Here is a 27,336-nt window from a genome sequence, read left to right as displayed (position 1 = left end):
TTAATACATTTGTATATACTTGCATACGACCCAGTGCTTTCTTTGGTTATATTTGTCCAGTTTTGTTCATGGTAGTACTTAATGGTTTTTTACATTTCTATGGTATTGTGTACATATATCCATTTTCATTTCTAATTTTCTTTCTTTTTTTTTTTTTTTTTTTTTTTGTTGTTGTTGTTGTTGGTTATAGGGCTTGAACTCTGGGTCTGAGCATGGGCATTATCCCTGTGCTCTTCAGCTCAAGGCAAATGCTCTATCACTTCAGCCACAGCACAACTTTTGGTTTTCTGGTGGTTTAAGAGTCTCATGGAGTTTCCTGCTTGGGCTGGCTTTAAACCGTGATCCTCAGATCTCAGCCTCCCAAGTAGCTAGGATGACAGGCATAAGCCACCACGCCCGGCTACATGAGACATCATTGCACATCATTGCAGGATGTATAGAGACGAATACTGGGGAGGAACTTGTGCCCTGTGGAACAAGGATTGCAGACGTCACCCAGGTCCAAGAGATACTGTTCTCACTAATGACTCCCTGGCATCTGGGAAGTTGTGTGTCTTTTCTGAGGCTAATCCTAGGAACCAATGAACAGACAAGTAGAAGGAGGACCCCTTTGTATAAAGGAGTTCTTTATAACCTTTGCATAGGTTTGTTTGGGGTCTGACCAACTTGCTACAGCTTACTTCTCAAGCTGGCATTAGGGCTAGGTTCTTACCTGTAGAATTTCCATTGCCAATCTTAGAAGGTTTGTGTCTGTGTCTGAGTCTGAGTCTGTGTCTGAGTCTGTGTCTGTGCCTGAGTCTGTGCCTGTGTCTGTGCCTGAGTCTGTGTCTGTGTCTGTGTCTGTGTCTGTGCCTGTGTCTGTGCCTGAGTCTGAGTCTGAGTCTGTGTCTGTGCCGGTGCCTGAGTCTGTGTCTGTGCCGGTGCCTGAGTCTGTGTCTGTGTCTGTGTCTGTGCCTGTGTCTGTGTCTGTGTCTGAGTCTGTGCCTGTGTCTGAGTCTGTGTCTGTGTCTGTGTCTGTGTCTGAGTCTGAGTCTGTGTCTGTGCCTGTGACTGTGCCTGTGTCTGAGTCTGAGTCTGAGTCTGTGTCTGTGCCGGTGCCTGAGTCTGTGTCTGTGTCTGTGTCTGTGCCTGTGTCTGTGTCTGTGTCTGTGTCTGAGTCTGTGTCTGTGCCTGAGTCTGTGCCTGTGTCTGTGCCTGAGTCTGTGTCTGTGCCTGTGTCTGTGTCTGTGTCTGTGCCTGTGTCTGTGTCTGTGCCTGAGTCTGAGTCTGTGCCTGTGTCTGTGTCTGTGCCTGAGTCTGTGTCTGTGTCTGTGTCTGTGTCTGTGCCTGTGCCGGTGCCTGAGTCTGTGTCTGTGTCTGTGTCTGTGTCTGTGTCTGTGTCTGTGTCTGTGCCTGTGTCTGTGCCTGTGTCTGAGTCTGTGTCTGTGTCTGAGTCTGTGTCTGAGTCTGTGCCTGTGCCTGTGTCTGTGCCTGAGTCTGAGTCTGTGTCTGTGCCTGTGCCTGTGTCTGTGCCTGTGTCTGTGTCTGTGTCTGAGTCTGTGTCTGTGCCTGAGTCTGTGCCTGTGTCTGTGCCTGAGTCTGTGTCTGTGTCTGTGTCTGTGTCTGTGTCTGTGCTGTGTCTGTGTCTGTGTCTGAGTATGAGTCTGTGTCTGTGCCGGTGCCTGAGTCTGTGTCTGTGCCTGTGCCTGAGTCTGTGTCTGTGTCTGTGTCTGAGTCTGAGTCTGTGTCTGTGTCTGTGCCGGTGCCTGAGTCTGTGTCTGTGTCTGAGTCTGTGCCTGTGCCTGTGTCTGTGCCTGAGTCTGAGCCTGTGTCTGTACCTGTGTCTGTGTCTGTGTCTGTGTCTGAGTCTGTGTCTGTGTCTGAGTATGAGTCTGTGTCTGAGTCTGAGTCTGTGTCTGTGCCTGTGTCTGTGCCTGTGTCTGTGTCTGAGTCTGTGTCTGTGTCTGTGCCTGTGTCTGTGTCTGTGTCTGAGTCTGTGTCTGTGTCTGTGTCTGTGTCTGAGTCTGTGTCTGTGTCTGAGTCTGTGTCTGTGTCTGTGCCTGTGTCTGTGTCTGTGTCTGAGTCTGTGTCTGTGCCTGTGTCTGTGTCTGTGCCTGTGTCTGTGTCTGTGTCTGAGTCTGTGTCTGTGTCTGTGTCTGAGTCTGAGTCTGTGTCTGTGCCGGTGCCTGAGTCTGTGTCTGTGCCTGAGTCTGTGTCTGTGCTTGTGCCTGAGTCTGTGTCTGTGTCTGAGTCTGTGCCTGTGTCTGTGTCTGTGTCTGAGTCTGTGCCTGTGTCTGTGCCTGTGTCTGTGTCTGAGTCTGTGTCTGTGTCTGTGTCTGTGTCTGTGTCTGTGCCTGAGTCTGAGTCTGTGTCTGTGCCTGAGTCTGTGTCTGAGTCTGTGCCTGTGCCTGAGTCTGTGTCTGTGTCTGAGTCTGTGTCTGTGTCTGTGCCTGAGTCTGTGTCTGTGTCTGTGTCTGTGTCTGTGTCTGTGCTGTGTCTGTGTCTGTGTCTGAGTATGAGTCTGTGTCTGTGCCGGTGCCTGAGTCTGTGTCTGTGTCTGTGCCTGTGCCTGAGTCTGTGTCTGTGTCTGTGTCTGAGTCTGAGTCTGAGTCTGTGCCTGTGTCTGAGTCTGTGCCTGTGTCTGTGTCTGTGCCTGAGTCTGTGCCTGTGCCTGTGTCTGAGTCTGTGTCTGTGTCTGAGTCTGAGTCTGAGTCTGTGTCTGTGTCTGTGCCTGTGTCTGTGTCTGTGTCTGAGTCTGTGTCTGTGTCTGTGCCTGTGTCTGTGCCTGTGCCTGTGTCTGTGTCTGAGTCTGTGTCTGTGTCTGTGTCTGTGTCTGAGTCTGTGTCTGAGTCTGAGTCTGAGTCTGTGTCTGTGCCTGAGTCTGTGCCTGTGCCTGTGTCTGAGTCTGTGTCTGTGTCTGAGTCTGAGTCTGAGTCTGAGTCTGTGTCTGTGTCTGTGTCTGTGTCTGTGCCTGAGTCTGAGTCTGTGTCTGTGCCTGTGTCTGTGCCTGTGCCTGTGTCTGTGTCTGAGTCTGTGTCTGTGTCTGTGTCTGTGTCTGAGTCTGTGTCTGAGTCTGAGTCTGAGTCTGTGTCTGTGCCTGTGTCTGAGTCTGTGTCTGTGTCTGTGTCTGTGCCTGTGCCTGTGCCTGTGCCTGTGTCTGTGTCTGAGTCTGTGTCTGTGTCTGTGTCTGTGTCTGTGCCTGTGCCTGTGTCTGAGTCTGAGTCTGTGTCTGTGTCTGTGCCTGTGCCTGTGTCTGAGTCTGAGTCTGTGTCTGTGTCTGTGTCTGTGTCTGTGTCTGTGTCTGTGCCTGTGCCTGTGTCTGAGTCTGAGTCTGTGTCTGTGTCTGTGCCTGTGCCTGTGCCTGTGTCTGAGTCTGTGCCTGTGTCTGAGTCTTTGTCTGTGTCTGTGTGTCTGTGTCTGAGTCTGAGTCTGAGTCTGAGTCTGTGTCTGAGTCTGTGTCTTTGTCTGTGTCTGTGTCTGTGCCTGTGCCTGTGTCTGAGTCTGTGCCTGTGTCTGAGTCTGTGTCTGTGCCGGTGCCTGAGTCTGAGTCTGTGTCTGTGTCTGTGCCTGTGTCTGTGTCTGTGTCTGTGCCTGAGTCTGAGTCTGTGTCTGTGCCTGTGTCTGTGTCTGTGCCTGTGTCTGTGTCTGTGTCTGTGTCTGTGTCTGTGCCTGTGTCTGTGTCTGTGTCTGTGTCTGTGCCTGAGTCTGTGTCTGTGTCTGTGTCTGTGCCTGAGTCTGTGTCTGTGTCTGTGTCTGTGCCTGAGTCTGTGTCTGTGCCTGAGTCTGTGTCTGTGCTTGTGCCTGAGTCTGTGTCTGTGTCTGAGTCTGTGTCTGAGTCTGTGTCTGAGTCTGTGTCTGAGTCTGTGTCTGTGCCTGAGTCTGTGTCTGTGCCTGTGCCTAAGTCTGTGTCTGTGTCTGAGTCTGTGTCTGAGTCTGTGTCTGAGTCTGTTTGAGTCTGTGTCTGAGTCTGTGTCTGTGTCTGAATCTGTGCCTGAGTCTGTGTCTGTGTCTGTGCCTGAGTCTGTGTCTGTGCTTGTGCCTGAGTCTGTGTCTGTGTCTGAGTCTGTGCCTGAGTCTGTGTCTGTGTCTGAGTCTGTGTCTGAGTCTGTGTCTGTGTCTGAGTCTGTGCCTGTGCCTGAGTCTGTGTCTGTGTCTGAGTCTGTGTCTGTGCCTGTGCCTGTGTCTGTGTCTGTGTCTGTGTCTGTGTCTGAGTCTGTGTCTGAGTCTGTGTCCGTGTCTGTGTCTGTGTCTGTGTCTATGCCTGAGTCTGTGCCTGTGCCTGTGCCTGTGCCTGTGCCTGTGCCTGTGTGTATGTGTTTCTTCCTCCCAAAACCTAAGTAGTTTCTCCAGGGTTTCCTAGGAACAAAATAGGCTTATTTCTAGTCTTCTCTGAATCCTAGGGTGTAATGGTTTTAGCATTTAAGCTCTGGCCAGAAGCTTCTGCAAAGACCAAGGAGACCCGTGTCAGGCTCTCCTGACCAGGCTGATTCTGGGCTTGCTTGGTTTTAACTGAATACCCTGCACTGGGTTAGGGACCAATTCAGAACATTTTGATGTTTGTCTACTTTCAGCCATCACTGGGAGGCCTCCCTGGAGCGAGAGCTTCCTTATTTTACTAACCCCGTCCCCCCCCCCCCCCCCCCATTCCCCACCTTCAAATATCATTACATTTGGGCCTTGCCATGTGTTGTGCTGTTGGGATTTTTATTTATTTATTGTTTGTTTGTTTGTTTGTTTGTTTGTTGTGGGGTTTGAACTCTGGGCCTGGGCACTGTCCCTGAACTTTGTTCTAGGTGAGCACTCTCCCACTCGAGCCACAGCACCATTTCTGGTTTTCTGGTGGTTAATTGGAGATAGAGTCTCATGGACTTTCCTGCCCAGGCTGGCTTTGAATTGCGATCCTCTGATCTCAGCCTCCTGAGTATCTAGGATTACAGGCGTGAGCCTCTGGCACCCGGCGCACTGTTTAGATTTGAAGTGACCATTACATGGAGGAGTATTGTGCTCCTGCGTGTTGTCTGCATTTCACATGTTGTGTTCAGGGTCGCTGTTCTGGGCAGCCTGAATGGAAACCAATGTGGTATACTTCTCAGATATTGTTCTGGACTCAGCTCCATTTCTTTGCCAGTGTTGTAGACATCCAGAGTTCTGACTTGTGGGCTGAGAGGCGCTAAGGATTGATCCTAGCACCACCATTATGGCTGAACTGCCCTGTCCACTAGCCTTGAGCTGATGGGGGTCCCTCCCCGGCAGCTGTGGGGCCAGCACTTGCTGAGGTTTTCTTCTTTGTGTGTGGTATGTGGTAGGTTGGCAGTGGAACTGCACTCAACCTTGGGAATGACTTTGGACACCTATGTCTTCCTTTGTCTGCTCTTTCCCTCTTCTGTCACTCTTGGTGGTAGTCCATGGTAAAATTGTGAGGCTGTGAAGAAGTATGTTTTCTCAGTGCTGGGTCCTCCCCCATGGTGAGGATTGGTCATGCCCGTTTTAGAACAGACTCAGCCTGCTGCATCCAGATCTTTATTTGTCTGTACCCTCCCTCCCTTGTGCATGTGTAGTGGGACCACGTCAGTAGAAGCCTTCTTTTGTATTGTCCCAACTGTCAGTCTGATTAGTCACCTGATGTGCCTCCTTTGGGTTCTGTCTTTTTTTTATTGTCTCATTGTTCTTAGATGTTTGTTTTTTAGAGCCATGAGCATTGCTGATAGGTTGCTGTGTGTTTGTGAAGGAACTTTGCTTGTACGTGGAGCTTGAGCTAGCAGGCTCCAAGGTCAAATAAACTGTTCTCAAGGTGGACTGTGGTTCTCAGTAAAGCCCTCAGAAAAGTCATGTATCCTCCCACCTCCACTTTAAAGGCTCTGCTCACACCAGCTCCATCCTGCCAGCAGCCTCGCCCTCTATCCGTGGTGCTGCCCTCCATTTCCCTCCATTTCCCTTGGTTACTTAGTCTCGGTGCAGTCCTTGTACATGTTTATTGTACCTTTGTAAGAGTGATCTTTCATGCTAGTATCTGTGTGTGTGTGTGTGTGTGTGTGTGTGTGTGTGTGTGTGTGTGTGTGTGTGTGTGTGTGTGTGTGTGTGTGTGTGTGGAGGATAGGTGTTTGAAGGGCAAAGCAGTATATACAGAGTACACACACATTGTTAAGATTAGCTGCTATAGAGTTCTGGATTTATTTTACCAGACATCCCAATCCTGGGTTTGAAGTTTTGTATTTAGAATCAACCTTGTTTCCTCTACTGCATTTCTGCCTCAGTGTTCTGGTCATTTTGATTTTTAGTCCCTACCCTATGGTCCTGCATTTCTAGCCCATGAAGCTCAACTCTGGAAATGGTCTCAGTTTTAGCACATATCATAGCCTTTATGTGCAGCTGGCCCCTCATGGACCCCATTCTAGACCTACTTAAACATTCCCTGTTTATTGTGTTACTTGTGTTTTATAATTGCTGACAGCAAATACATAGATATATATTCACTTTATCATTTAGGAAATATTTGCTTTATAAACCATTAACTGTTATCTAAGAAACTAGAATGGTATATTCCCTGTGGAGAAGTCTCAGCTATGGTGACTAACTTGCTCTTGGCCACAGCTTACATCAAACTAGGGCTTTGTTTGTATGTACTTGCTAGTCCACTATCTTACTTTATTAGAAAAATTATAAATTGCTTTAAAACTCATATGACTGGAAACTAGCTTTTATTTTTGAGTTTGGGGAAAAAAAATAGTAAAACATTTGGAGAGACAGACAAACCAATGAGCCTGAGAGCTCTTCGTATCCCTTCCCCCTCCCCCGAAGCCCCTCTGAGTTTTTGGTTAGATTAGAATGTGTTTTTATTTCTAAAGGTGCTCCCCCAATACTGTGCAGTGAACTTTTTTTCAGATTATTTTAGGAATTAAAATTTAGTAAAGATACTGTTTAAACTAGGGCTTGATAGTAATAGAATAAATGTGTCTTGAATGCAGTTTTTGAAGTTCAAACATAGTTGAATATAACTCCTTAAAACTCTTTTTTTTTTCTAGTGGAGAAGCATCTACAGTACTGCTCTCCTACATATCTAAATTGTCCTACTTTTACTAGGCGGGTGCAAATATTGACACCTGTTCAGAAGACCAGAGGACTCCACTGATGGAGGCTGCAGAAAACAACCACCTGGATGCAGTGAAGTACCTCATCAAAGCCGGGGCACAGGTGGATCCCAAGGTAGCCTATTTCCCTCTTATCAGGTTCATACTCCTGTATCGTGTATAGGTATTTCTCAGAAAGATCAATAGGGCACAGTTCTTTCCTGGAACACTTTCAGGAGTTAGGAGGCCTCAGACATTTATCTAGTGTGCATCGAAGTTGCTTCTTCCCTTTACTTGGCAACCTGTTTTATTACTAAAGATCCCTAGTGAGTATTGAGTCTGTTTTGCTTGTAATAGAAAAATCATTAATGAGGAGTTTGCTCTTCAGAGGTTTCTAGCTTGCTTTTTCCATTTGTCTGGAGCAGTGAGGTAAGAAAAGAGACAAAAAATTGGAAAAAAAGGAAGAAGACATGCTTTAGTTTATAGATGATATGATTTTATATGTGAAAAAAACCTACAGGATCCAAAAGTATTGTTAAAGCTAATAAACTAGTTCAGCAAAGTAGTAATAGTCTCATGACATTAACTTTTGACTGTGATTTTTTAGATATGACACCAAAAGTACAGATGAAAAAAGAAAAAATAGATGAACTTCTGTGCATCATAGGACACTATCAAGAGAGTGAAAAGACAACCCGTAGATGTAAATGTCTGCAGATCCTGTATTTGATAGTTTCTATCCAGAATATATAAAGAAGTATTAACAACTAAATAACAAATGTAATTAAATGAATTAGAATCCAAGCTGGGCATTGATAGCGCACACCTGTAACACTAGCTACTCCGGAGGCTGAGATAAAAGCATTGTGGTTCACTGGGCAGGAAAATCTCTGTGACTCTCACTTCCAGTTAACCATCAAAAAGCTTGGAGTAGAGCTGTGACTCAAGTGGTAGAGCACTAGCCTTAAGCAAAAAGTTCAGGAACTTGTGCCCAGGCCCTGAGTTCAAGCCTCAGGACTGGCACAAAAAAACAATAATAAAAAAAAGTAACTAAAAAATTGGCAAAGGGCTATGTGTCTTTGGCTTCCACCTGTAATTATAGTTACTGAGGAGGCTAAGAGCTGAGGATCAAGGTTTGAAATCAACCTTTGGCAGGCAAATCTAAGAGACCCTTTCTAGTTAACCAACAAAAAGCTGAAAGTAGAGGTATATAGCTCAAGTACCCTGAGTTTAAGTGAATACCAAAAATAACAAAAAAACTCAAGAAACAAAACAAAATATAAAACAACCCCCCCCCCCAAAAAAAAAAAAAAATGGCAAGGGGTTTGAACTGACCTTTTTTGAAAGAAGATACACAAATAGCCAATCAACAGATGAGAAAATGATTGTGGTTAGTCATGAGAAGGCTAGTCCCTAAAAACCTTGAAAATGAGTGTTAGGATGTAGAGAAATGGAATCTTTATGGATGGCTATTGAGAGCATAAATTGATGTATGCACTATGCCAAAACAATTTGGTAGTTTCTCAAATAATTAAAAATAGAATTACTATGGATTCAGTGATTCCACTTCTATGTGTATGTACAAAGAAAAAATAGACACAAACAGATCTTTAAGAAGCAGTATTTATTGTAACACAGCTCACAATAGTTAGAAAAAAAGGAACGGTCTAAGTGTTTACCAGCAAGCAAGAGAGGTGTGGTCCATCTATATAATTGGATGTTATTTGGCAACCAAGTATTGACAGGATGAAACTTGAGTTCCTCCTGTGAACAAAGCTACACAGAAGGACAAATACTATACACTGAGCTTACATGAAGTGCCTAGAATAGGCAAATCTAGAAATTGAGCATGGGATAGAGGTTACCAGATGCTGAGAGAAAGGGACATTATAGCTTAGTGTTGTAGAGTTTTTGTTTGTAGTTATGAAAAAAGGACGCAAGGTAGAAGAACTTAGAGGCTTAGTAAAAGAAAGAAGGGTTGGAGATAGCTCCATAGAAATTATTCAATATTGCTGGGCGCTGGTGGCTCACGCCTGTAATCCTAACTACTCAAGATGCTGAGATAGGATCGAGGTTCAAAGCCAGCCTGGGCAGGAAAGTCCGTGAGTCTCTTATCTTCAATAAACCACTAGAAAACTGGAAGTGTCTCTGTGGCTCAAGTGGTAGAGCGCTTGCCTTGAGCCGAAGAACACAGGGACAACGGCCAAGCCCAGAGTTCAAGCCCCACGACTGACCGCCCCCCCCCCCAAAAAAAAAATTATTCAATATGAAGGAAAAAATACAGGTCAACATCAGAATGACCAACATGTGTGACTGAAGCCTCGTAAAGATAAGATAGCCAGGCAAGAGATTCACACCTATAATCCTAGTACTCAGGAGGCTGAGGTCTGAGGATCTCAGTTCAAAGCAAACCTAGGTTGGAGAGTCCATGAGACTCTTATCTCCAGTTAACTTCCAAAAAAGCCAGAAGTGGAGGTGTGCCTCAAGTGGTAGAGTGCTAGCCTGAGCAGAAATGCTCAGAAGCAGTGCCTGGATCCTGAGTTCAGGCCACAAGACTGGCATCAAAAAACAAAACAAACACAAAAGTAGAAACATGTTGGAGAAGAACTGCAACCTACAGAGTTAAGCGACTCAGCAAAACTTCAGCAAAATAAATGGAAAGAGTACCACATCTAAATATATCATGCTAAAACTGTTGAAAACCAATAATAAAAGAAAATCCTAACACCACTGTGGACACCAAAAGAATACCACTATAACACACTGCTAACTTCCAACCTGTAATGGTGGGCCATACGCTTGGAGGAAGAGCTCTTTTTGCCAAAAGAAAGAGACCTAAGGAGAAAAGGTTACCCTAGATAAAGTATCCTTTAAAAATAATGTGAGAGGAGCTGGGAAGGTGGCTCAGTGGTAGAGTGCTTGCCTCGCATGCATGAGGCCCTGAGTTCAATTCCTCAGCGCCACAAAAGCAGAAAAAAAAGGGAAGTAGCGCTGTGGCTCAAGTTGTAGAGCGCTAGCCTTGGGCTGAAGAGCTGAGAGACAGCATCCAGGTCCAGAGTTTAGGCCCCATGATCCACAAAAAAAATAATAATAAAATAAAATTGCAAGGTGTTCTTGAAATCACCAACAAGGCATAGAGCTTCAGGAACATAGACTGGCAGATGGAGTGCAGGCATCAGGGCAGCAGCCTGTCATGGCAAGAAAGCTGACTTCTCACATGACCTACCCTGTCATAGAAGAGGGAGGTACTGAGATGTGGATTTGGGGATGGGACTTGAACCCAGGGCCTGGGCGCTGGCTCAAGTTTTTCACTCAAGAGACTGGCTTTCTTCTTGAGCCACAGCTCCACTTCTGGCTTTTTTTGGATGGTTAGTGGCTTGCACGTTCCTACCCAGGCTAGATTTGAGCTTCATCTTCAGAGTTCAGCCTCTCTGAGTAGCGAAGATTGTAAGACATGGCCCGACAGAGTACATTTTTTTTGGGGGGGGGGGGGGTCCGGTTGTGGGGCCTGAACACTGAGCCTGGGCGCTGTCCCTCAGCTCTTCAGCTCAAGGCTAGCCCTCTACCACTTGAGCCACAGTGCCACTTCCAGCTTTTTTCTTTTTGCTTATGTGATGCTGAGGAATCGAACCCAGGGCCTCATGTATGCAAGGCAAGCACTCTACCACTGAGCCACCTTCCAGCCCCAGAGTACATTTTTTAAAAAAAAATTTTTTTTTTTTCCTTGAGTTCTTTTTTGGGAGAGGGGATGCCGGGGGGGGGGGGGGGGCGGCGTCCAGTTGTGGGCCTGAACTCTGGGCCTGGGCGCTGTCCCTCAGCTCTTCAGCTCAAGGCTAGCACTCTACCACTTGAGCCACAGTGCCACTTCCAGCTTTTTTTTCTTTTTGCTTATGTGGTGCTGAGGAATCGAACCCAGGGCCTCATTCATGCAAGGCAGGTACTCTACCACTGAACCACCTTCCCAGCCCCCCAGAGTACATTTTTCAGTAGCAAAAAATTTAAAAAGTCAGAGAAAATTGTATGTTCCATAGTCATGAATATAAAACCTAGAAATAATTTTTCCTCAGTTAAATGCAGTGAATGAGTATTACACATTATCTACAAAGATTAATTTCAACGGTATTATGTTGAACTAAACAGCTGCAAAAAGACCTGTAGTGTGCCGTAATTACTGGAAATTGTGCAAGTGACATTAAGGAATATGACCTCTGGGAAGGAAGATCAAAGGGACAGGGTACCTTGTGTGATGTCCTTCAGATGTGTGTGGCATGAGCATGTACTTGAGGAGTTGTGTCATAGCTGTACACAGTTGACGGCTTCTCCCTGACTGAGGCCTGCCCTTTGCCACATTCAGATCTTACCTCCATGGAGTTCCCTTGGCTGAAGTACCCTCAGACCCAGGCCCAGTGAGGCTGCCTTTCTTCATGCCTGGGCTTCTGTGTTATACCTCTCTGGAGCAAGCATCTCAGCACAATGAAGCCATGTTTGTTTATCTCTCAATGCCTCTGCCACACATGCTACTGCAGTCTTTAGAACCTGCAGCAATCGCCCAGTATCTTTTTTTTGTTTTGTTTTTGGACTTGAACTCTGGGCCTGGGCACTGTTTCTGAGCTCTTCAGCTCAAAAAGAGTGCTCTACCACTTGAGCCACAGCGCTGCTTCCACTTTTCAGGCAGTTAATTGGAGATAAGAATCTTAAGGACGTTCCTGCCCGGGCTGGCTTTGAACCACAGTCCTCAGTTCTCAGCCTCCTGAGTAGCTAGAATTACAGGAGTGAGCCATCAGCACCTGAAAAATGCATGTTTAATAATATGTGCTAGTCTGGGATTTTGTCTCCGAAGTAGAAAAGGGATAGAGAAATTAATGAAGAAATAAGGTCAGTACAAAGGCAGATGTGGGACCAAATAAAAAGGGACCTGTAGGAGTGCAGCAGAGTATGTCCACATGGTCCTTGTGATCAATGCAGTGAATTGAGCACAATGCCAGCCTGGTATGCTCAGGCTCCTGGCATATGGAGTTGGACATTGCTGGCCCGCCCATTGCCCTGGAGCTTCATGGTTGGCCCTGTTCCTGGGAGTTTTTTTTAATCTGAGATGATTTGACTTGTGTGATATCTGTAGTGCGCCAGCAGCCAAAAGAAATAGAAACAGGCAGAGGTAGACATGGGTCTTTGCTCTGTTTGCTGCTCTTTTCACCTTTTTATTATTTTGAACTCTTTAGCATCTGGATGACTATTACTGAGACATCTGCTCTGTTTTCACTGTCCCCTGTGACCACTGGTAGCTTTCAGAGGGCTCAGAAGGAGCAGCCAGCAGTAGAAACGGTTCCTGGTGGGACTGCCACTACACACAGGCTCTGTAGGGTAGGTGGGACTGAGTGGGGTTCTCACCACTGGTGCAGCTACAGGTGTGTATGTGAGGGAGTGTTAGGGCTGCTACCTTGTTGGGGTCCAAGGGCTTGGGTCTTGGCAGTGCCATTTGGCTCATGGGATCTCAGAACAGGATCCAGTTGTTCCTCCATCGGGGTTCCTTAGTCAGGTGGGTTATTGATGTCACCTCCCTTGTGTTGGGAGCGTGAATTCTCTGTGGCTTACACTGAGGGCTGAGTCACAAGTGTTTTCTCTGGACTGAACAGTGTTTGTGTTATAGGATGCAGAGGGCTCCACGTGTTTGCACTTGGCTGCCAAGAAAGGCCACTATGATGTGGTTCAGTATCTGCTTTCTAATGGACAGATGGATGTCAACTGTCAGGTAAAGCCGTGCCCTTGTGTAACAGACCCATCACCTTGTTCTGCCTTATGCCACCATGTCCCATTTACTTGTGGCCAGCTCTGATGCTTAAGGCCTCATCCCCTGTCTGTCCACTTGCTCTGCAGGGTGACTCCAGGCTGCCTGGCTGGCAGTTGTCTCCATGGTATTTATTGGGACTCCCTCTCCCTCGGGCCTTGTTCAGATGTCACCTCTAAGTAAGGCATCTCTTGACCATGGCACCCAGGCTTCCCTGCCTGCCGGGCTAATGCTGCCTGTAGTCGTGTACCCTAAAGACATGCAGATGTGGGTGTAAGGAGCCTTTTGGAGGTGTTGGGGAGGAGGTTGTTCTCCACTGCCAGACTCGGGAGTGGCAGCACGACACTCACTCCTGAAAAGGGTCCTTTTCTGGTCTAAAGGAATCTACCCAGGACATGGTCTTACAGACCAGCAGGCACTTGGTTTTCAGGAAAAGGCAACAATGTCCATCTCCAGGCCTGACATCTGTTTCCATGGAACAGAATGAATAATGTGTCCACACTCCCCACCGGCCTCATTGTTGGTGATCTCTGGGTTGGTTGGGGTTGCAGAGTATCTTGCCAACGGTGTTAGCTAAAGTAAGGAGATGGGTTAGTGCAGACATGCTGTACCTCTGGTGGGGTGAAACTGGTGCTGGCTCCCCACTTAAGAGGTACCTGGGACAGTGCTCTAAGGTCCTGAGCCAGTTGTGTGCAGTGCTTGTCTCTTGCACTTAGGATGATGGCGGCTGGACACCTATGATCTGGGCTACTGAATACAAGCATGTGGAGCTGGTGAAGTTGCTGCTGTCCAAGGGCTCCGATATCAACATCCGGGACAATGTGAGTCTCTCATTCAAGTGGTGACCCTTAGGGACATGGCGTCCTGAGAGAGGCTGGAATGCCTGGCCTCTGGAGCATCTCCTTCTGAAGTTCCTTTGTTCTAGAATAAAGCCCTAGTGCCTTGAAGCAGTTCTGACCTCTTGCTGTCTGTGGCTTACTAACCTCTGTAGAGTCCTATGGCTACCTGGTGCTGAATGTAAACAGAGTTGCAGGGTCTCTGTAGGTTTGGCTCCTTTGCAGGAGCTGTAGTGCTCCTTGCATGTTACCTGCCCTCCCCAGTGCTGACCTGTGTTCCTGACTGGCTTGAAGAGAAGTGCAGGAAGGTTGCTAGGATTAAACCTTGCACTGGGCCCCTGTTATACTGTTCTGCTGTAGTAGCTGCCTTCGAAAAGAAAGAAAATTGAACACACTGTGACTTAAGTTACTACATTTTTGAGACTCTATCTGAAACATAGCTAGAGCATAATAAGGGCAAGTGGTAGAGCACCTACCTGCCTGCCTGTCAAGTGCAAAGTTTGAGTTCAAATCTTAGCCCTGCCTTTTTCTCTTCCGAAAAGGAAGTGTACATAATTTCTGAAAGAGCACTGCTCAGCTTCACGTCCAGGTCCAGGTAGGCAGCCTCAGCATGCAAGACAGGCACAGGGTACTTGTCAGGCTCTGCTGAGTGTGTGAGTTTTCATTTGCCCTAGAAACCAAGGTAGCTCCCTGTATTCAGCATGGGGCCACTGCTAGGGCTGCCATGGCCTGGTCTACAGCCTCAGCAGTGTGTCCACCTTACTCATCTGTTTCTCATTGCCCAGCACTGCGTAGGGTGTGCTACACATCCTCGTGGAAAGAGCAGGACCTAGGAGTGGAAGGCAGTGGGGTGAAAGGTAGCAAGGAAAGAGGAATATCTGGCAGGAGAAGGAGGAACAGAGAAACAGGATGAAGTGGCTGAGGCTGCTCAGGAGCTGGTGTATTCATGGCCTCCAGGTGGGTGTGATACTGAAGGATGGTCCCTGTGTGCTGTTAACCATGCTACTGTGGCAAGTATGTGTATAATCAGAGTAATATGAGGGGAGGCTTATTTTTTTTTGCTCTTTGTTTTGGAGGCTCCAATCCATGGGTTGAGTCTATTACTTTTAGACCTGGGAATAGGGTGTGGGCAGTACATCAGTTGGAGCAGAACTGTTCTCCTTGTGTTCTGGAGAAGAAAGAGAAGAGAAGGAAGGGGAAGGGATCACAGTCCTCCTCCCAATGACCTGGAGACCCCCCCCCCCCCCCCCCCCCCCCCCCCCGCCAAGCATTACCTGCAGCAGTGTCAGCGGAAGACTCACAGCTTGGATACACTAGCCTTTGGGGTCATCCACTGCCTGTGCAGTCCCCAGTGGGTTCCTTCTGCACACTCCTCATACAGTCCTTACCATCTGCTCTGTTTACTGCCTCGTAGTGCTCTGGTGGTAGTGCCTGCCCCTTCCCACAAACATGGAATGGTTTCAACAATGGTATTTCATTCACTCTGTTGATATGTAGCTGCAGACTACACCAACAACACACATTTGGGTGAGTTCCGACAGAGACTGGCAATACAGTGACGATGGTAACTTGTTACCCACTGTGAAGCTCCATCCTCCTCCTTCCTAGCCTGTGCCCGTCAGCTCCCTCCAACTTTATTTCACTGTGGAGCTGACCACATAGGCTAGTTTTATCTAAGTAGACATGTAACCCTCAGGCCATGTTGCTGTCTCACACCAAAGATGGATCCTTTGTGCCTGGAGTTCCATTGTGCTGTGTGGCCATCTACTCCCCTCTGTTGGTGAACTTGCGGGTTGCTCTGAACATTCCTGCCTCTAGTTCCCCTGGTGAGCCCCTAGTAGTAAATGGACCAAGTCATCAATATGTGTGCCTCACTTACTGTGAGGAGTAGCATTTCTTTTATTTGAGAGTTCTGATTCCTTCACATTCTCCTTAACACTTAGTAAGTCAATCTTTTTATTTTTCTTAACAATGTGAACCTTTTATTTTGACAAGAAGAACTTTACAGTCAGAGTGTACATTATTTTTTTTTGTTTTTTTTGGGGGGGAGGGTGGGGGGTCCCAGTTGTAGGGCTTGAATTCTGGGCCTGGGAGCTGTCCCTCAGTTCTTCAGCTCAAGGCTAGCGCTCTACCACTTGAGCCACAGTGCCACTTCCAGCTTTTTTCTTTTTGCTTATATGGTGTTGAGGAATCGAACCCAGGGCCTCATGCATGCAAGGCAAGCACTCTACTACTGAGCCACCTTCCCAGCCCTAGAGTATATTCTTAAACCTTGAAACTTTCATTCTTACAAAAGTGAAAGAAAAGGCATTTGAGACTATTTCAGACACAAGTTGGTACCAGGCTCATTGCATTTGACAAACCATAAAAATAGTGCCATCATCAGTTCCAAGTGTACTTATGAGAAGGACATGGAGATACTTGTGTTTTTAACTAGTCTTAATGCCCATTAACATCTAAGTATTTGACATGTGTATTCTCATTACTGGTAGGCACAACCTTATATCACTTTTTGTTTTTGTGGTCGGTCATGGGGCTTGAACTCTGGGCCTGGGCACTGTCCCTCAGCTCTTCAGTTCATGGCTAGCGCTCTACCACTTGAGTCACAGTGCCATTTCCAGTTTTCTGGAGATAAGAGTCTTACAGACTTTTGTCCCCGGGCTGGCTTTGAACCGCAATCCTCAGAGCTCAGCCTCCTGAGTAGGTAGGATTACAGGTGTGAGCCACCAGTGCCTGACTTTACATCACATTTTTTATAATTCTGATTTGAAAAGTAAAAAAACAAGAGGAATGTGGAGTTACACAGTTGAAAATGTTACACTTACTGCACATAGCAAGTTAAGACCAGGAATGCTAGAAGGAGTTACCCTTATGAATGACTTGAAAATTTAACATTTTATTGGAAAAATTGGAGCCTAGTGCCTGGGTATGGTAAGTTGGTCTTTTAAATTTTAATCTTGTGTTGAGAACTTACAGAGGTAAGTATCTCATTGTGGTTTTAATCCTCATTGTGCTTAATTTTCACTTGTTAGTGTCTATCTCCCCCCCCTCCCTTTTAAATTTTTATTATAAAGGTGATTATTATAAATTACAACTAATTTATCCTTTTATGGGCTTATTTGCTATCAATATGCTTTCAAATCCATGGTGTGTGTACGTGCGTGTGTGTGTGTGCGTGTGTGTGTGTGCATGCTCATGCGTGTGTGTGCGTGTGCATGCTCATGCATGTGTGTGTGCATGCTCATGCGTGTGTGTGCGTGTGTGTGTGCATGCTCATGTGTGTGTGTGCATGCTCATGCATGTGTGTGCGTGTGTGCGTGTGCATGCTCATGCGTGTGTGTGCGTGTGTGCATGTGCGCGTGTGCATGCTCATGCGTGTGTGTGTGTGCATGCTCATGCGTATGTGTGCGTGTGCATGCTCATGCGTGTGTGTGCGTGTGTGTGTGTGCATGCTCATGTGTGTGTGTGCGTGTGCATGCTCATGCGTGTGTGTGCGTGTGTGCTAGTCCTGGGGCTTGGGCACTGTCGAGCTTGTTTTGTTCAAAGTTAGTGCTCTACTAATTGAGCCATAGCTCCACTTTCAGTTTTTGTATGGTTAGCTGAGAAATGTCCTGCCTAGGCTGTCTTTGAACTACAACCTCAGATCTTAGCCTCCTAAGTTGCTTGTATTATATGCATAAGCTACTGGCACTCAGCCGTATCTTGTCTTTAATTGGGTGATTAGTTTTCTTGTCCCTTATCCTGGGGCTTGAACTCAGGGCCTGGGTGCTGCTGTCCCTAAGTTTTTTCACTCAAGACTAGTACTCTACCACTTGAGCAACAGCTTTTTGGTATTTATTTGGAGATAATCTCATACATGAGTTGGGAAGGTGGCTCAGTGGTAGTGCGCTTGCCCTGCATGCCTGAGGCCCTGGGTTCGATTCCTCAGCACCACATAAGCAAAAAGAAAAAAAAAAGCTGGAAGTGGCACTGTGGCTCAAGTGGTAGAGCGCTAGCCTTGAGCTGAAGAGCTGAGGGCTCCCAGGCCCACAGTTCAGGCCCCAGTACCGGACCAACACCAGACCAAAAAAAAAAAAAAAATCTCATACACTTTCCTGTCTGGGTTGGCTCTGAACTGCAGTCCTCAAATCTCAGCCTCCTGAGTAGCAAGGTGTGAATCACTAGCACCTGGCTTTTGTTCTTGAGTTTTGAGAGTTCATTTTGTATTTTAGAAACAAGTCCAGGCTAGGCGCTGGTGGCTTACATCTGTAATCCTAGCTACTTAGGAGACAGATCCAAGGATTGCTTTAGCACACAGGCCCAGAGTTCAAACCCAGGACTGACAACCAAAAAAAAAAAAAAAGGAAAAAAAGGTCTAAGCTTTTATCATATATATGATTTATAAATCTGTGTTTGTAGATAGCAGAAATTTTTATAAAGCATAGTGTATCTTTTGTGTATGTGTGTGTATCCTGCATGGATGTTATATATAAGAAATCATTACTTAATTGAAGATATTTTTCCATATTTCTGTAGTTTTGTAGTTTTAGGTTTTATATCTGTTTTGAGTTACTTCTTTAAAAATCAGTTTACTTCATTGTTATTATAGAGGTGGTATACAGAGGGATAATATCATGAGCCAGGTAATGAGTACATTTCCTTTGTACGTGTCTTCTGTTCCCTCTCTCCTCCCTCCTACTTCTAGGAGTTGTATAGTTCACTTGCATCAGTGTCTAGTGAGTTCTATTTTTTTTTTTTTTTTTCGGGTCCGGTCATGGGGCCTGAACTCTGGGCCTGGGCGCTGTCCCTCAGCTCTTCAGCTCAAGGCTAGCGCTCTACCACTTGAGCCACAGCGCCACTTCTGGCTTTTTTCTTTTTTCTTTTTGCTTATGTGGTGCTGAGGAATCCAACCCAGGGCCTCATGCATGCAAGGCAAGCGCTCTACCACTGAGCCACCTTCCCAGCCCCTAGTGAGTTCTATTGCTGTACTTTTCTACTCTTTTTTCCTTGAGTTCTGTACCCTCCCCCAGCCTTCCTAAAAATATACACTGATTACACCAAACATAAGGAAAAGGAGATAGAATCATCAAAAATTTTTAAAAGAAAATAAGAAGAGAGGTTTCTTGCTTCCATATATATTACTTTATGTAAATATGAAGAGGCATGGTAGGCATTGTATACCTTTGTATTTCTCTCCTATGAGTTTCCTCTTTTGGTCTCACTGTGTGTGAGTATCTAGAATCCGGTATAATTTATCATATCCTAGTGTCTTTTAGATCTGTTTTCTGCATATCAGAGAGAACATGCACTGTTTGTTTCTCTGAGCTTGGTTTACCTCACTTCACATGATTCTCTCTACTTACATCCATTTGCCTGCAAATGACATTATTTTATTCTTTCTAATGGCTGTGTAAGATTCCACTGTGCGTAGGTACTGATCTATTGTAGGGCATTTGGGCTCTTCCTATGTCTTGGCTGTTGTGAGCAGTGTGTCAGTGAACATGGATGGTCAGCATTTTTATCATATTCCGGCAGCGTTTCTATGAGTGATGTGAGGATGAGTGTCCTGTCAGACATGTGGGTTTCTGCCAGCCCTGCGGTGGAACCGCTACCCTTTTCCATTGGATCGACACTACACCTCTGCCACGCTGGTCATCTGTTCTCTGTGAGCACAGCACACTTTCCTCTTGACCAGATCTAAAATTCAGGGCTTCTGGCCCAGTGTAGTTTTGCAAATGTCTTGATGGCGTGTGTTGTAGAAGAGACCAGTTTCCTTCTAGTGTTTGTGTTTTGTCCTTCCTCTCCGGGTACTAGGGCTTGAACTCAGGGCCTGGGCACTGTCCCTTAGCAGTTTATCTGAGGTTGGTTCTCTGCTCCAGCTCCACTTCTGGTGGATTTTTTTTTTTTTAACAGACTTTTCTGTCTGGGCTGGCTTTGAACCATGATTCTCAGATCTTAGCCTCCTATGTGGCTAGGATTGCAGACATGAGTCCCTGGCACCCTCTCCCTCCAGTTTTTTGTTTTTGTTTGTTGTTTTGTTTTGTGTTGTTTTTTTTTTGGTCGGTTGTGGGGCTTGAACTCTGGGCCTGGGAGCTGTCCCTCAGCTCTTCAGCTCAAGGCTAGTGCTCTACCACTTGAGCCACAGTGCCACTTCCAGTTTTCTGGTAGTTAATTGGAGATAAGAGTCTCATGGACTTTTCTGCCCGGGCTGGCTTTGAACCAGAAGCCTCCTGAGTAGCTAGATTACAGGTATGAGGCACCAGCACCCAGCAAAAGATGCTTTGTGAGGGGTTTTCTCCTAGTGACAGGCATATTATTTCCACAGAGTCTTCACTGCAACACTTGAGACAACTGTTGCTCCTTGACTTCTGTGTGAGACATACTCTTTTTCTTTCAAACTTTTTAAAATTTTGTGTATGCCTTGGCATACACTCTCCCACATGTGTGCGTGTGTGTGGTGTGAGATTTCAGTGAAGTTCTTAGGGCCAGCACTAATCATACTGGGTTGTTTGAGTGGGTGGCAGGCAGTTATCAGTGCCGGGAATTACTGTCTCCACGGTGGCAGGTCCTTCCTATACTACCCAGCCCATGGCCTTCACGCGGGCAGTGCTTCCCATCCGGCTGGGTGCTTTCTTCTCGGCCTCAGGCCATAGTGTGCTAGTGGTGGTTCAGATGGAACATCAGGTCTCTGAGCTTCCTTTGCTATTCCATCCTCGGTCTGTGTTCCTGTGTGTAATGGAGTGAGCAGCTCCAGTTCCCTGGCTGTTTCTTCTTGCCTGGTATGTGGAGTTGATGTGGTGATCTGTACTGTTCCATTTCCTCTCCTTTCACACTGTTCTGTTCACTCTGCTCATTCACCATGGAAGAGAGAGTGTGCAACATTGCTGGCCAGTACCATAGCTCTTCAAACTGAGCAGAAATGGGAAGCTATCAAAAATAGAATTTTGGCTACAAAATTACACATCGTTCTCATGTAGGTAGAAGGAAAAAGCCCTTGGGGAAGCAGATACATGGGAGATGGAACTAGGCAATTAGAGGGCTGAAAGCCACCAAGAATAACAACTAGAAAAGAGAGTCTGAGATAAGCTATGGATTTTCAGAAAACATTGGGGTCAACTCAAAGGCATTTGCTTTTAGTGTATAGAAAGCTGGTGCTTGGGGCCAGCAGCTGTCTGTGGGCGAGGGCGACGGGGTCACTGTTCTCTGTTCTGTCTCCATCTTTTCTAATGTGCTCTGAGCTGACTCAGGGAGACATCAGGAACGGGGGACTGCCCTCTTGTTCAAGAGCACTGGAGTGTGGCAGATGAGCTAGTATAAACCCTGTGGCTGCAGGATTGTTCCCTAGGATGTGGCTGAGCACTTCACTTACCACGTAGAGGAAGAGTGAGGGCAGACTTGGGCCAGGGGCAAGCTGCACCTCAGAGGCCAAGTGGGTGGTTGGGGTTGACTTTGCCTATGGTTACTGTGAAAACTACTAATGATTCCTGAGGGGAGGCAGGCCCCAGTGGTCTGCCAGTACAGTGCAGGCCACTGTAAGTCTGCACGCTTGAATCTTATAACTAGTAATCCACCTCCCAGGGGTTAGCCTCGAGAAGTAAGTCAGAAGAGAAGAGGATAAAAATAATTCATTAGCAGCTGAGCTCTGATGGCTCACACCCATAATCCTAGCTACTCAGGAGGCTGAGATCTGAGTATTGTAGTTCAAAGCCAGCCTGGGCAAGAAAGTACAGGAGATTTACCTCCAGATACAACCAGAAAACTGGTAGTGGCACTGTAGCTCAAAGTGGTAGAGTGTTTACCTCAAGCACAAAAGCTCAGGGACAGTGCCCAGACCCTGAGTTCAAGCCTCAGGACTCACATACACACACACAAAATTCACTAGCATAACATTGCGGAGGAAAACCCAGAAGTAGAAAATACGTTTAGTAAAGATAAAGTCGAGCGAATTATGACACATTGGCTCGGTGCTCGGTGCCAGTGACAAACCTAGCTTCATCGTGTGGAAGGCTGTGCTTGAGCCTAGCTGACGGCGTTAAGCTGCGGCCGGGCGGTGCCGGGGGCAGGAGGGGCAGATGTTGGTAAGGTAATGGTTGTTGGTCAGTAATGGTTGTTCTGGTCTGGTCTAAGAGACATTAAGCATACTTTGTTTTAATGCTAGTTTCTTGCCTATCATAAAACTGAACATTCTCTCATTTATGTTTATTCTTCTTTTCTTATGTATGATGTTTATTATTTCCATACAGCAGCAGTGTTTAAGAATTTTAGTGTTCTGATAAACACTGTATAATTGTAAATCCTAATCTATGTGTATATATATGTCTATACACACACACAGCACAAATACGTTCCCAATTTTTCTTCAGTTTATTAAAATATTGTTGAGGTTTTGTTTTTGTTTTTTTGTCATCATGAGGCTTGAACTCTGGGCCTGGACACTGTTCCTCAGTTCTTCAGCTCAAAGCTAAAGCTCTACTACTCAAGCCACAGTGCCACTTCTGGCTTTTTCTGTTTATGTGGTGCTAAGTAATTAAACCCAGGGCTTCATGCATGCGAGGCAAGCAAGCATTCTACCACTGAGCCACCTTCCCAGCCCTTGTTATGGTTTTCAAAGGGACTCTGTGTGCGCGCGCAGGCACACACATATGCACACGCACGCACATAAGCACATGTGTGTATACGCGCTAGATCTCAGGGTCTTGGCACTCACTGTACGTGAGCTTTTGTGCTCAAGCTAGTGTTCTACCATTTGATCCACAGCTTCACATCTGGCTTTAGGGTTTAATTGAAGGCCAAGACTAGCTTTGACTGTAATCCTCAGATCTCAGCCTACTTGGTAACTAGGGTTATAGGCATGAGCCACTGGCGCTTGGCTTCAAAGTAACTTTTTATATATTCTTCTATTTTTATTTTTTTACTTATTGCCAGTCCTCGGGCTTGAACTTGGGGCCTGAGTACTATCCCGGGGCTTCTTTTGCTCAAGGTTAGCACTCTGCCACTTGAGCCACAGCAGCACTCCAGCCTTTTCTGTGTATGTGGTACTGAGGAATCAAACCCAGGGCTTCATGCATGCTAGGCAAGCACTCTATCATTAAGCCACATTCCCAACCCAATTTATTTTTGTGTGTGCCTGTAATGGGGCTAGAACTCCAGGACTAGGCACTGTCCATAAGCTCTCTACCACTCCCATTTTCTGGTGGCTAATTAGAGATAAGAGTCCCACAGACTTTCTTGCCTGGATTGGCTTTGAACTACAATCCTCAGATCTCAGCCTCCTGAGTAGCTTGGATTACAGATGTGAGCCACCAGCACCTAGCTAAGAGCCTTATTTTTAAAAATATATAGATATTAATAGTTGTTCAAAGAGGTTACAATTCCTCAAGTCAGGCTAGCTCAGGGACAATACCCAGGCCCAGAGTTCAAGCCCCACAACCGACAAAAAAATAAATAAACAACAACAAAAAAGTGCTTTTACTATGTCTGTACTTGTTGAGAAAATGTTCCTGTTTATGGTAGTATAATTCTGTTTGTTTGTTTGTCCATCCCTGGGGGCTGTCCCTCAGCTCTTCAGCTCAAGGCAAGCAACCTAGTACTTGAACCACAGTGCCACTTCCTGCTTTTTTCTGCTTATGTGGTGCTGAGGCATCAAACCCAGGGCCTCGTGCATGCGAGGCAAGCACTCTACCACTGAGCCACCTTCCCAGCCCCGTTTTGTTTTTTAAAAAATACTGTACACTGTGATTATATTATTCTAAGATGAAAACACAAAGTAAGATAAAAAAGAAAGAATGCTGTGAAGTACAAATAGGAGGTCTCTTCTCCTTCTGATAAGCTGAATGGACTGTGCCAGGAATGGGCAGTTGAGCTTTAGGCCATGAGCATAGCACTTGCTTCCACTGGTTCAGCATGTGTGCCTGACTAAAAATGATCGTGGACTCTCATTTGTATCTGTCCAGGAGGAGAATATCTGTCTGCACTGGGCAGCCTTCTCTGGCTGTGTGGACATAGCTGAGATATTGCTGGCCGCCAAGTGTGACCTACATGCCGTGAACATCCATGGAGACTCGCCTCTACACATCGCAGCCAGGGAAAACCGCTATGACTGTGTTGTGTGAGTGCAGCCCTGCCCTGATGTGGTCCCTACTACTAAGCCAGTTATATCCAACAGTTGTGTCCATAGTAGGCCTGTAACAGCTCTGCTGCGGAGTGGACAGGCACCATTGGTGCCCCACAGGTGAATAAGTGCCTTTCCTAGGCCATATTTGATACTAGCCACGGCTTACTTCAGGCTAGGGCAAATTACCATGACAACCTGAGAGCTGGGCTGTAAGTCAGTTCTTGTGGAGTTACCCAGAGGCTCTCTACTCGCTCTCGGTGTTTCCCACTTAGGGTGAGGCGGATGGTGGCTATCCAAGGCTCTTTCAGATGAGCGGTCTTCTTCCCATGAGGCCCTTACACTCCAGCTGGGGAGGGTAAGGGCGGTGTCATCTCTGCCCCTAGGGAAGGACCAGGAGGACCATGGTTGCTGTGTTGGAATCGAGGGTCTAGGTGGCTTTTGTAGTGTGAGAACTGCATGCAGTGTATGTGAGACTCTCGCCCACTGGGGCTTAACTGATGGGGGCAAGCTTGGCTGCCCTTCCTGTGCATCACAAGTTGTCTTTTCTCCATCGTCATTCTCCTTTATTCTCAATGGCAAAGGTGAAAGAAAAATGTAGTAGCATCCCTAGTTGTTACATGTCCTTCTGGTTAGCAGCCATGAGGCCTTGCAGCGCATGTGGGAGGGGTGGGAGGCTGCACTAGAGCCCTGGGCAGCGGTGCCACCGTCTGCTGATACTCTGCCCTGGCGAGTGTGTCGTTGTACATTCAGCTCTGAGTCTCTCCTATATTCAGAACTGTGTTTCGTTGGCTCCATTTTTCCTTTTAGCCTCTTTCTTTCTCGGGATTCAGATGTCACTTTGAAAAACAAGGAAGGAGAGACTCCACTGCAGTGCGCCAGCCTCAATTCCCAGGTGTGGAGTGCACTGCAGATGAGCAAGGCGCTGCAGGACGCAACCCCGGACAAGCCTGTCGCTGTTGAGAAGACGATGAGCAGGTGAGAAGGTTCTCAGGCCAGAAGGGCTTTGCAGCACGTCCTTGACAGGGGCTAGAAGTGTGTGGGAAGTACTCTTCTGAACCTGGGCTCCGGTCCACAGCTGAATTGGAGAGCCTGCAGCAGTGAGCGTGGTGGCCTCTCTTTCCCTTGCAGAGACATTGCTCGTGGCTACGAGCGCATCCCCATCCCCTGCGTCAATGCTGTGGACAGTGAGCCGTGCCCTACCAACTACAAATATGTGTCTCAGAACTGTGTGACCTCCCCCATGAGCATCGACAGGAACATCACTCACTTGCAGGTTGGCAGGGAGGAGACACTGGGCCGGGGTGGGGCCCTTCTCACCCCTCGGGGAAGAAGAGGGCTGCGGAGTTCCCCAAGGAAACTCGGCACTTGCCTCCAGGAGAAAAGTCCTGCCAGGAAAGAAAAGGAGCTGAGTCTCACATTGGGCACAGAACTGGACCCTCCTATCATGCTTCAAGGGTCTCTTTGCCAGACCGAGTGGCACCGAGTTTTCCTTGGCCAGCTTTTGTGCCTCTTCTTTTCTTCCTGGCTAAAATTAGATATAGCCTAAGGGCTGTCCTTATGACTGCTAGTAGGAAAGCCCCGGGATCACAGGACGGACCCTGGTGGGCCTCTGGTTGGTTTGTGGGGCTCCACCTCCTCACTTGTCTCTTGAAGTATCTGGCCTCAAGCTCCGTGGGACTTGTTTGTGTCCTCGGGGGCTGTGCCTTGCTGGCCTCCCGTTTGTTGCCCCTTCCCCATAGACGTTGGCATTTCGTCAGTGTTTGTCCCAAGCATTTCCCCACATTCCTGAGAAAGCCCATGTGAACTTCAGTTTCCTTCTGGGAGTTTGCACATTTGGTGGTGACATGCAGAAGGAGCAGCAGGAGCAAAGCCCATCTGACACACGGTGTGCTCTGTCCCCAGTACTGCGTGTGTGTGGATGACTGCTCCTCCAGCACCTGCATGTGCGGCCAGCTCAGCATGCGCTGCTGGTACAACAAGGTGAGCTTACGAGTTTGCTGATGTCTACTTCTGTCGTAAGTTCTACAGAGGGAGTCAATGGATCCAAGTCACTTCCTGGTTCTAAGTAAGAAGCTGGAGGCCAGCTGGGTGTGGACACAAGGCGAAAAATGGGTATAGTAGGCTGGAAGTGAGTGAATGGTCTAAGTGGTCTTTGGGCTGAGGTGTGGATTCTTGACTTCCTGGGATTGAAGCCAGTGTACTTTGTAGCCCACCTGGACAGTGGTGGAGTGGTCACCTGGTACAGCCATGTGAGGAACCCTTTGTCACTTGTGTTTGATGAGTCCTCCCTTGTGCCTGCAGAGTGTGAATAGCAGAAAGACAAAGATGCTAAGCTGGGGGCTGGGAAGGTGGCTCAGTGGCAGAGCACTTGCCTTGCATGCCTGAGGCCCTGGGTTCGATTCCTCAGCACCACATAAGCAAAAAGAAAAAAGCCGGAAGTGGCATTGTGGCTCAATTGGTAGAGCGCTAGCCTTGAGCTGAAGAGCTGAGGGACAGCGTCCAGGCCCAGAGTTCAGGCCCACAACCGGAACCCCCCGCCCCCCCCCCCCCCCCCCAAAAAAAAAGAAGAAGAAGAAAGAAAATGGCTAAGAGTTGGGCGCCAGTGGCTCGCACCTATAATCCTAGCTACTCAGGAGGCTGAGATCTGAGTATTGTGCTTTGAAGCCAGCCAGGGGAGGAAAGTCTTTTTTTGGGGGGAGGGGTCAGTCTTGGGGCTTGAACTCTGGGCCTGGATGCTGTCCCTGAGCTCTTCAGCTCAAGGCAAGCGCTCTACCGCTTGAATCACAACACCACTTCCAGTTTTCTAGTGGTTTATTGGAAATAAGAGTCTCACAGATTTTCCTGCCCAGGCTGGCTTTGAACTGTGATCTGCAGATCTCAGCCTCCTGAGTAGCTAGGGTTACAGGCGTAAGCTACCGGCGCCCAGCTCGTGAGACTCTTATCTCCAGTAAACTACTCAGAAAAGGCTGGAGGTGGTACTATGTCTCAAGAGGTAGAACGCTAGCCTTGAGCACGAAGAGGTTCAGGGAAAGCGCCCAGGCCCTGAGTTCAAGCCCCAAGACTGGCCAAAAAATAAAATAAAAAAATGACCGTAGGACACTAGGAGGTGGGGTGGGACTAGCACGTGTCAGCTGTGTTCTGAGTGCAGTCCACCTTTGGGGACATGGATGCTCTGAGGAAAGCCACTGTTGGGTGAAGGCACCTGTGCACTGTGCACTGTCCTGTCCATGTACACATGTCCTAGCGCATCACCTGTACCATTGAGGTATAGGAAGAAGAGAGATGGCTGGGTTCTCCAGACTTGGGGATTTGAGAATATAGGAGAGATCAGGAAGCCTGACGACCTGGAGGAAGGGGATTCTGTGCCCATAGCCCCCAAAAGCCTGAGAGGTCAGAGCGGATGTATTAGGAAGACAATGGGACCAAACAAAAGAGAACTCTGTTAAGAAACCCTCAAACTGCCAGGCACTGGTGGCTCATGCCTGTAATCCTAGCTACTCAGGAGGCTGAGATCTGAGGATCTCGGTTCAAAGCCAGCCGGGGCAGGAGAGTCCGTGAGACTCCTATCTCCAATAA

General features: G+C 47.2%; 1 protein-coding gene across 6 annotated transcripts in view; it reads left to right on the top strand.

The window, feature by feature from the left end:
* Window positions 1–27,336, top strand: part of Ehmt1 (euchromatic histone lysine methyltransferase 1) — a 139,990-nt gene that overhangs the window by 101,558 nt on the left and 11,096 nt on the right. For 5 of the 6 annotated variants that reach the window (XM_042672664.1, XM_042672662.1, XM_042672665.1 and 2 more), the window contains 7 exons: window positions 7,060–7,182; window positions 12,694–12,795; window positions 13,548–13,652; window positions 23,600–23,754; window positions 24,568–24,735; window positions 24,889–25,033; window positions 25,663–25,740. In XM_042672664.1, coding sequence (XP_042528598.1) covers window positions 7,060–7,182; window positions 12,694–12,795; window positions 13,548–13,652; window positions 23,600–23,754; window positions 24,568–24,735; window positions 24,889–25,033; window positions 25,663–25,740 — 876 coding nt within the window. The remainder of the gene's footprint in view (window positions 1–7,059; window positions 7,183–12,693; window positions 12,796–13,547; window positions 13,653–23,599; window positions 23,755–24,567; window positions 24,736–24,888; window positions 25,034–25,662; window positions 25,741–27,336) is intronic. The other variant, XM_042672666.1, reaches the window with a different exon arrangement.

The sequence above is a fragment of the Dipodomys spectabilis genome, unplaced genomic scaffold, assembly GCF_019054845.1.
Source record: "Dipodomys spectabilis isolate Male_0828 unplaced genomic scaffold, ASM1905484v1 ptg000756l, whole genome shotgun sequence".
In the NCBI taxonomy this organism is placed as follows: domain Eukaryota; kingdom Metazoa; phylum Chordata; class Mammalia; order Rodentia; family Heteromyidae; genus Dipodomys; species Dipodomys spectabilis.
This window is presented reverse-complemented; position numbering and strand designations above follow the sequence as displayed.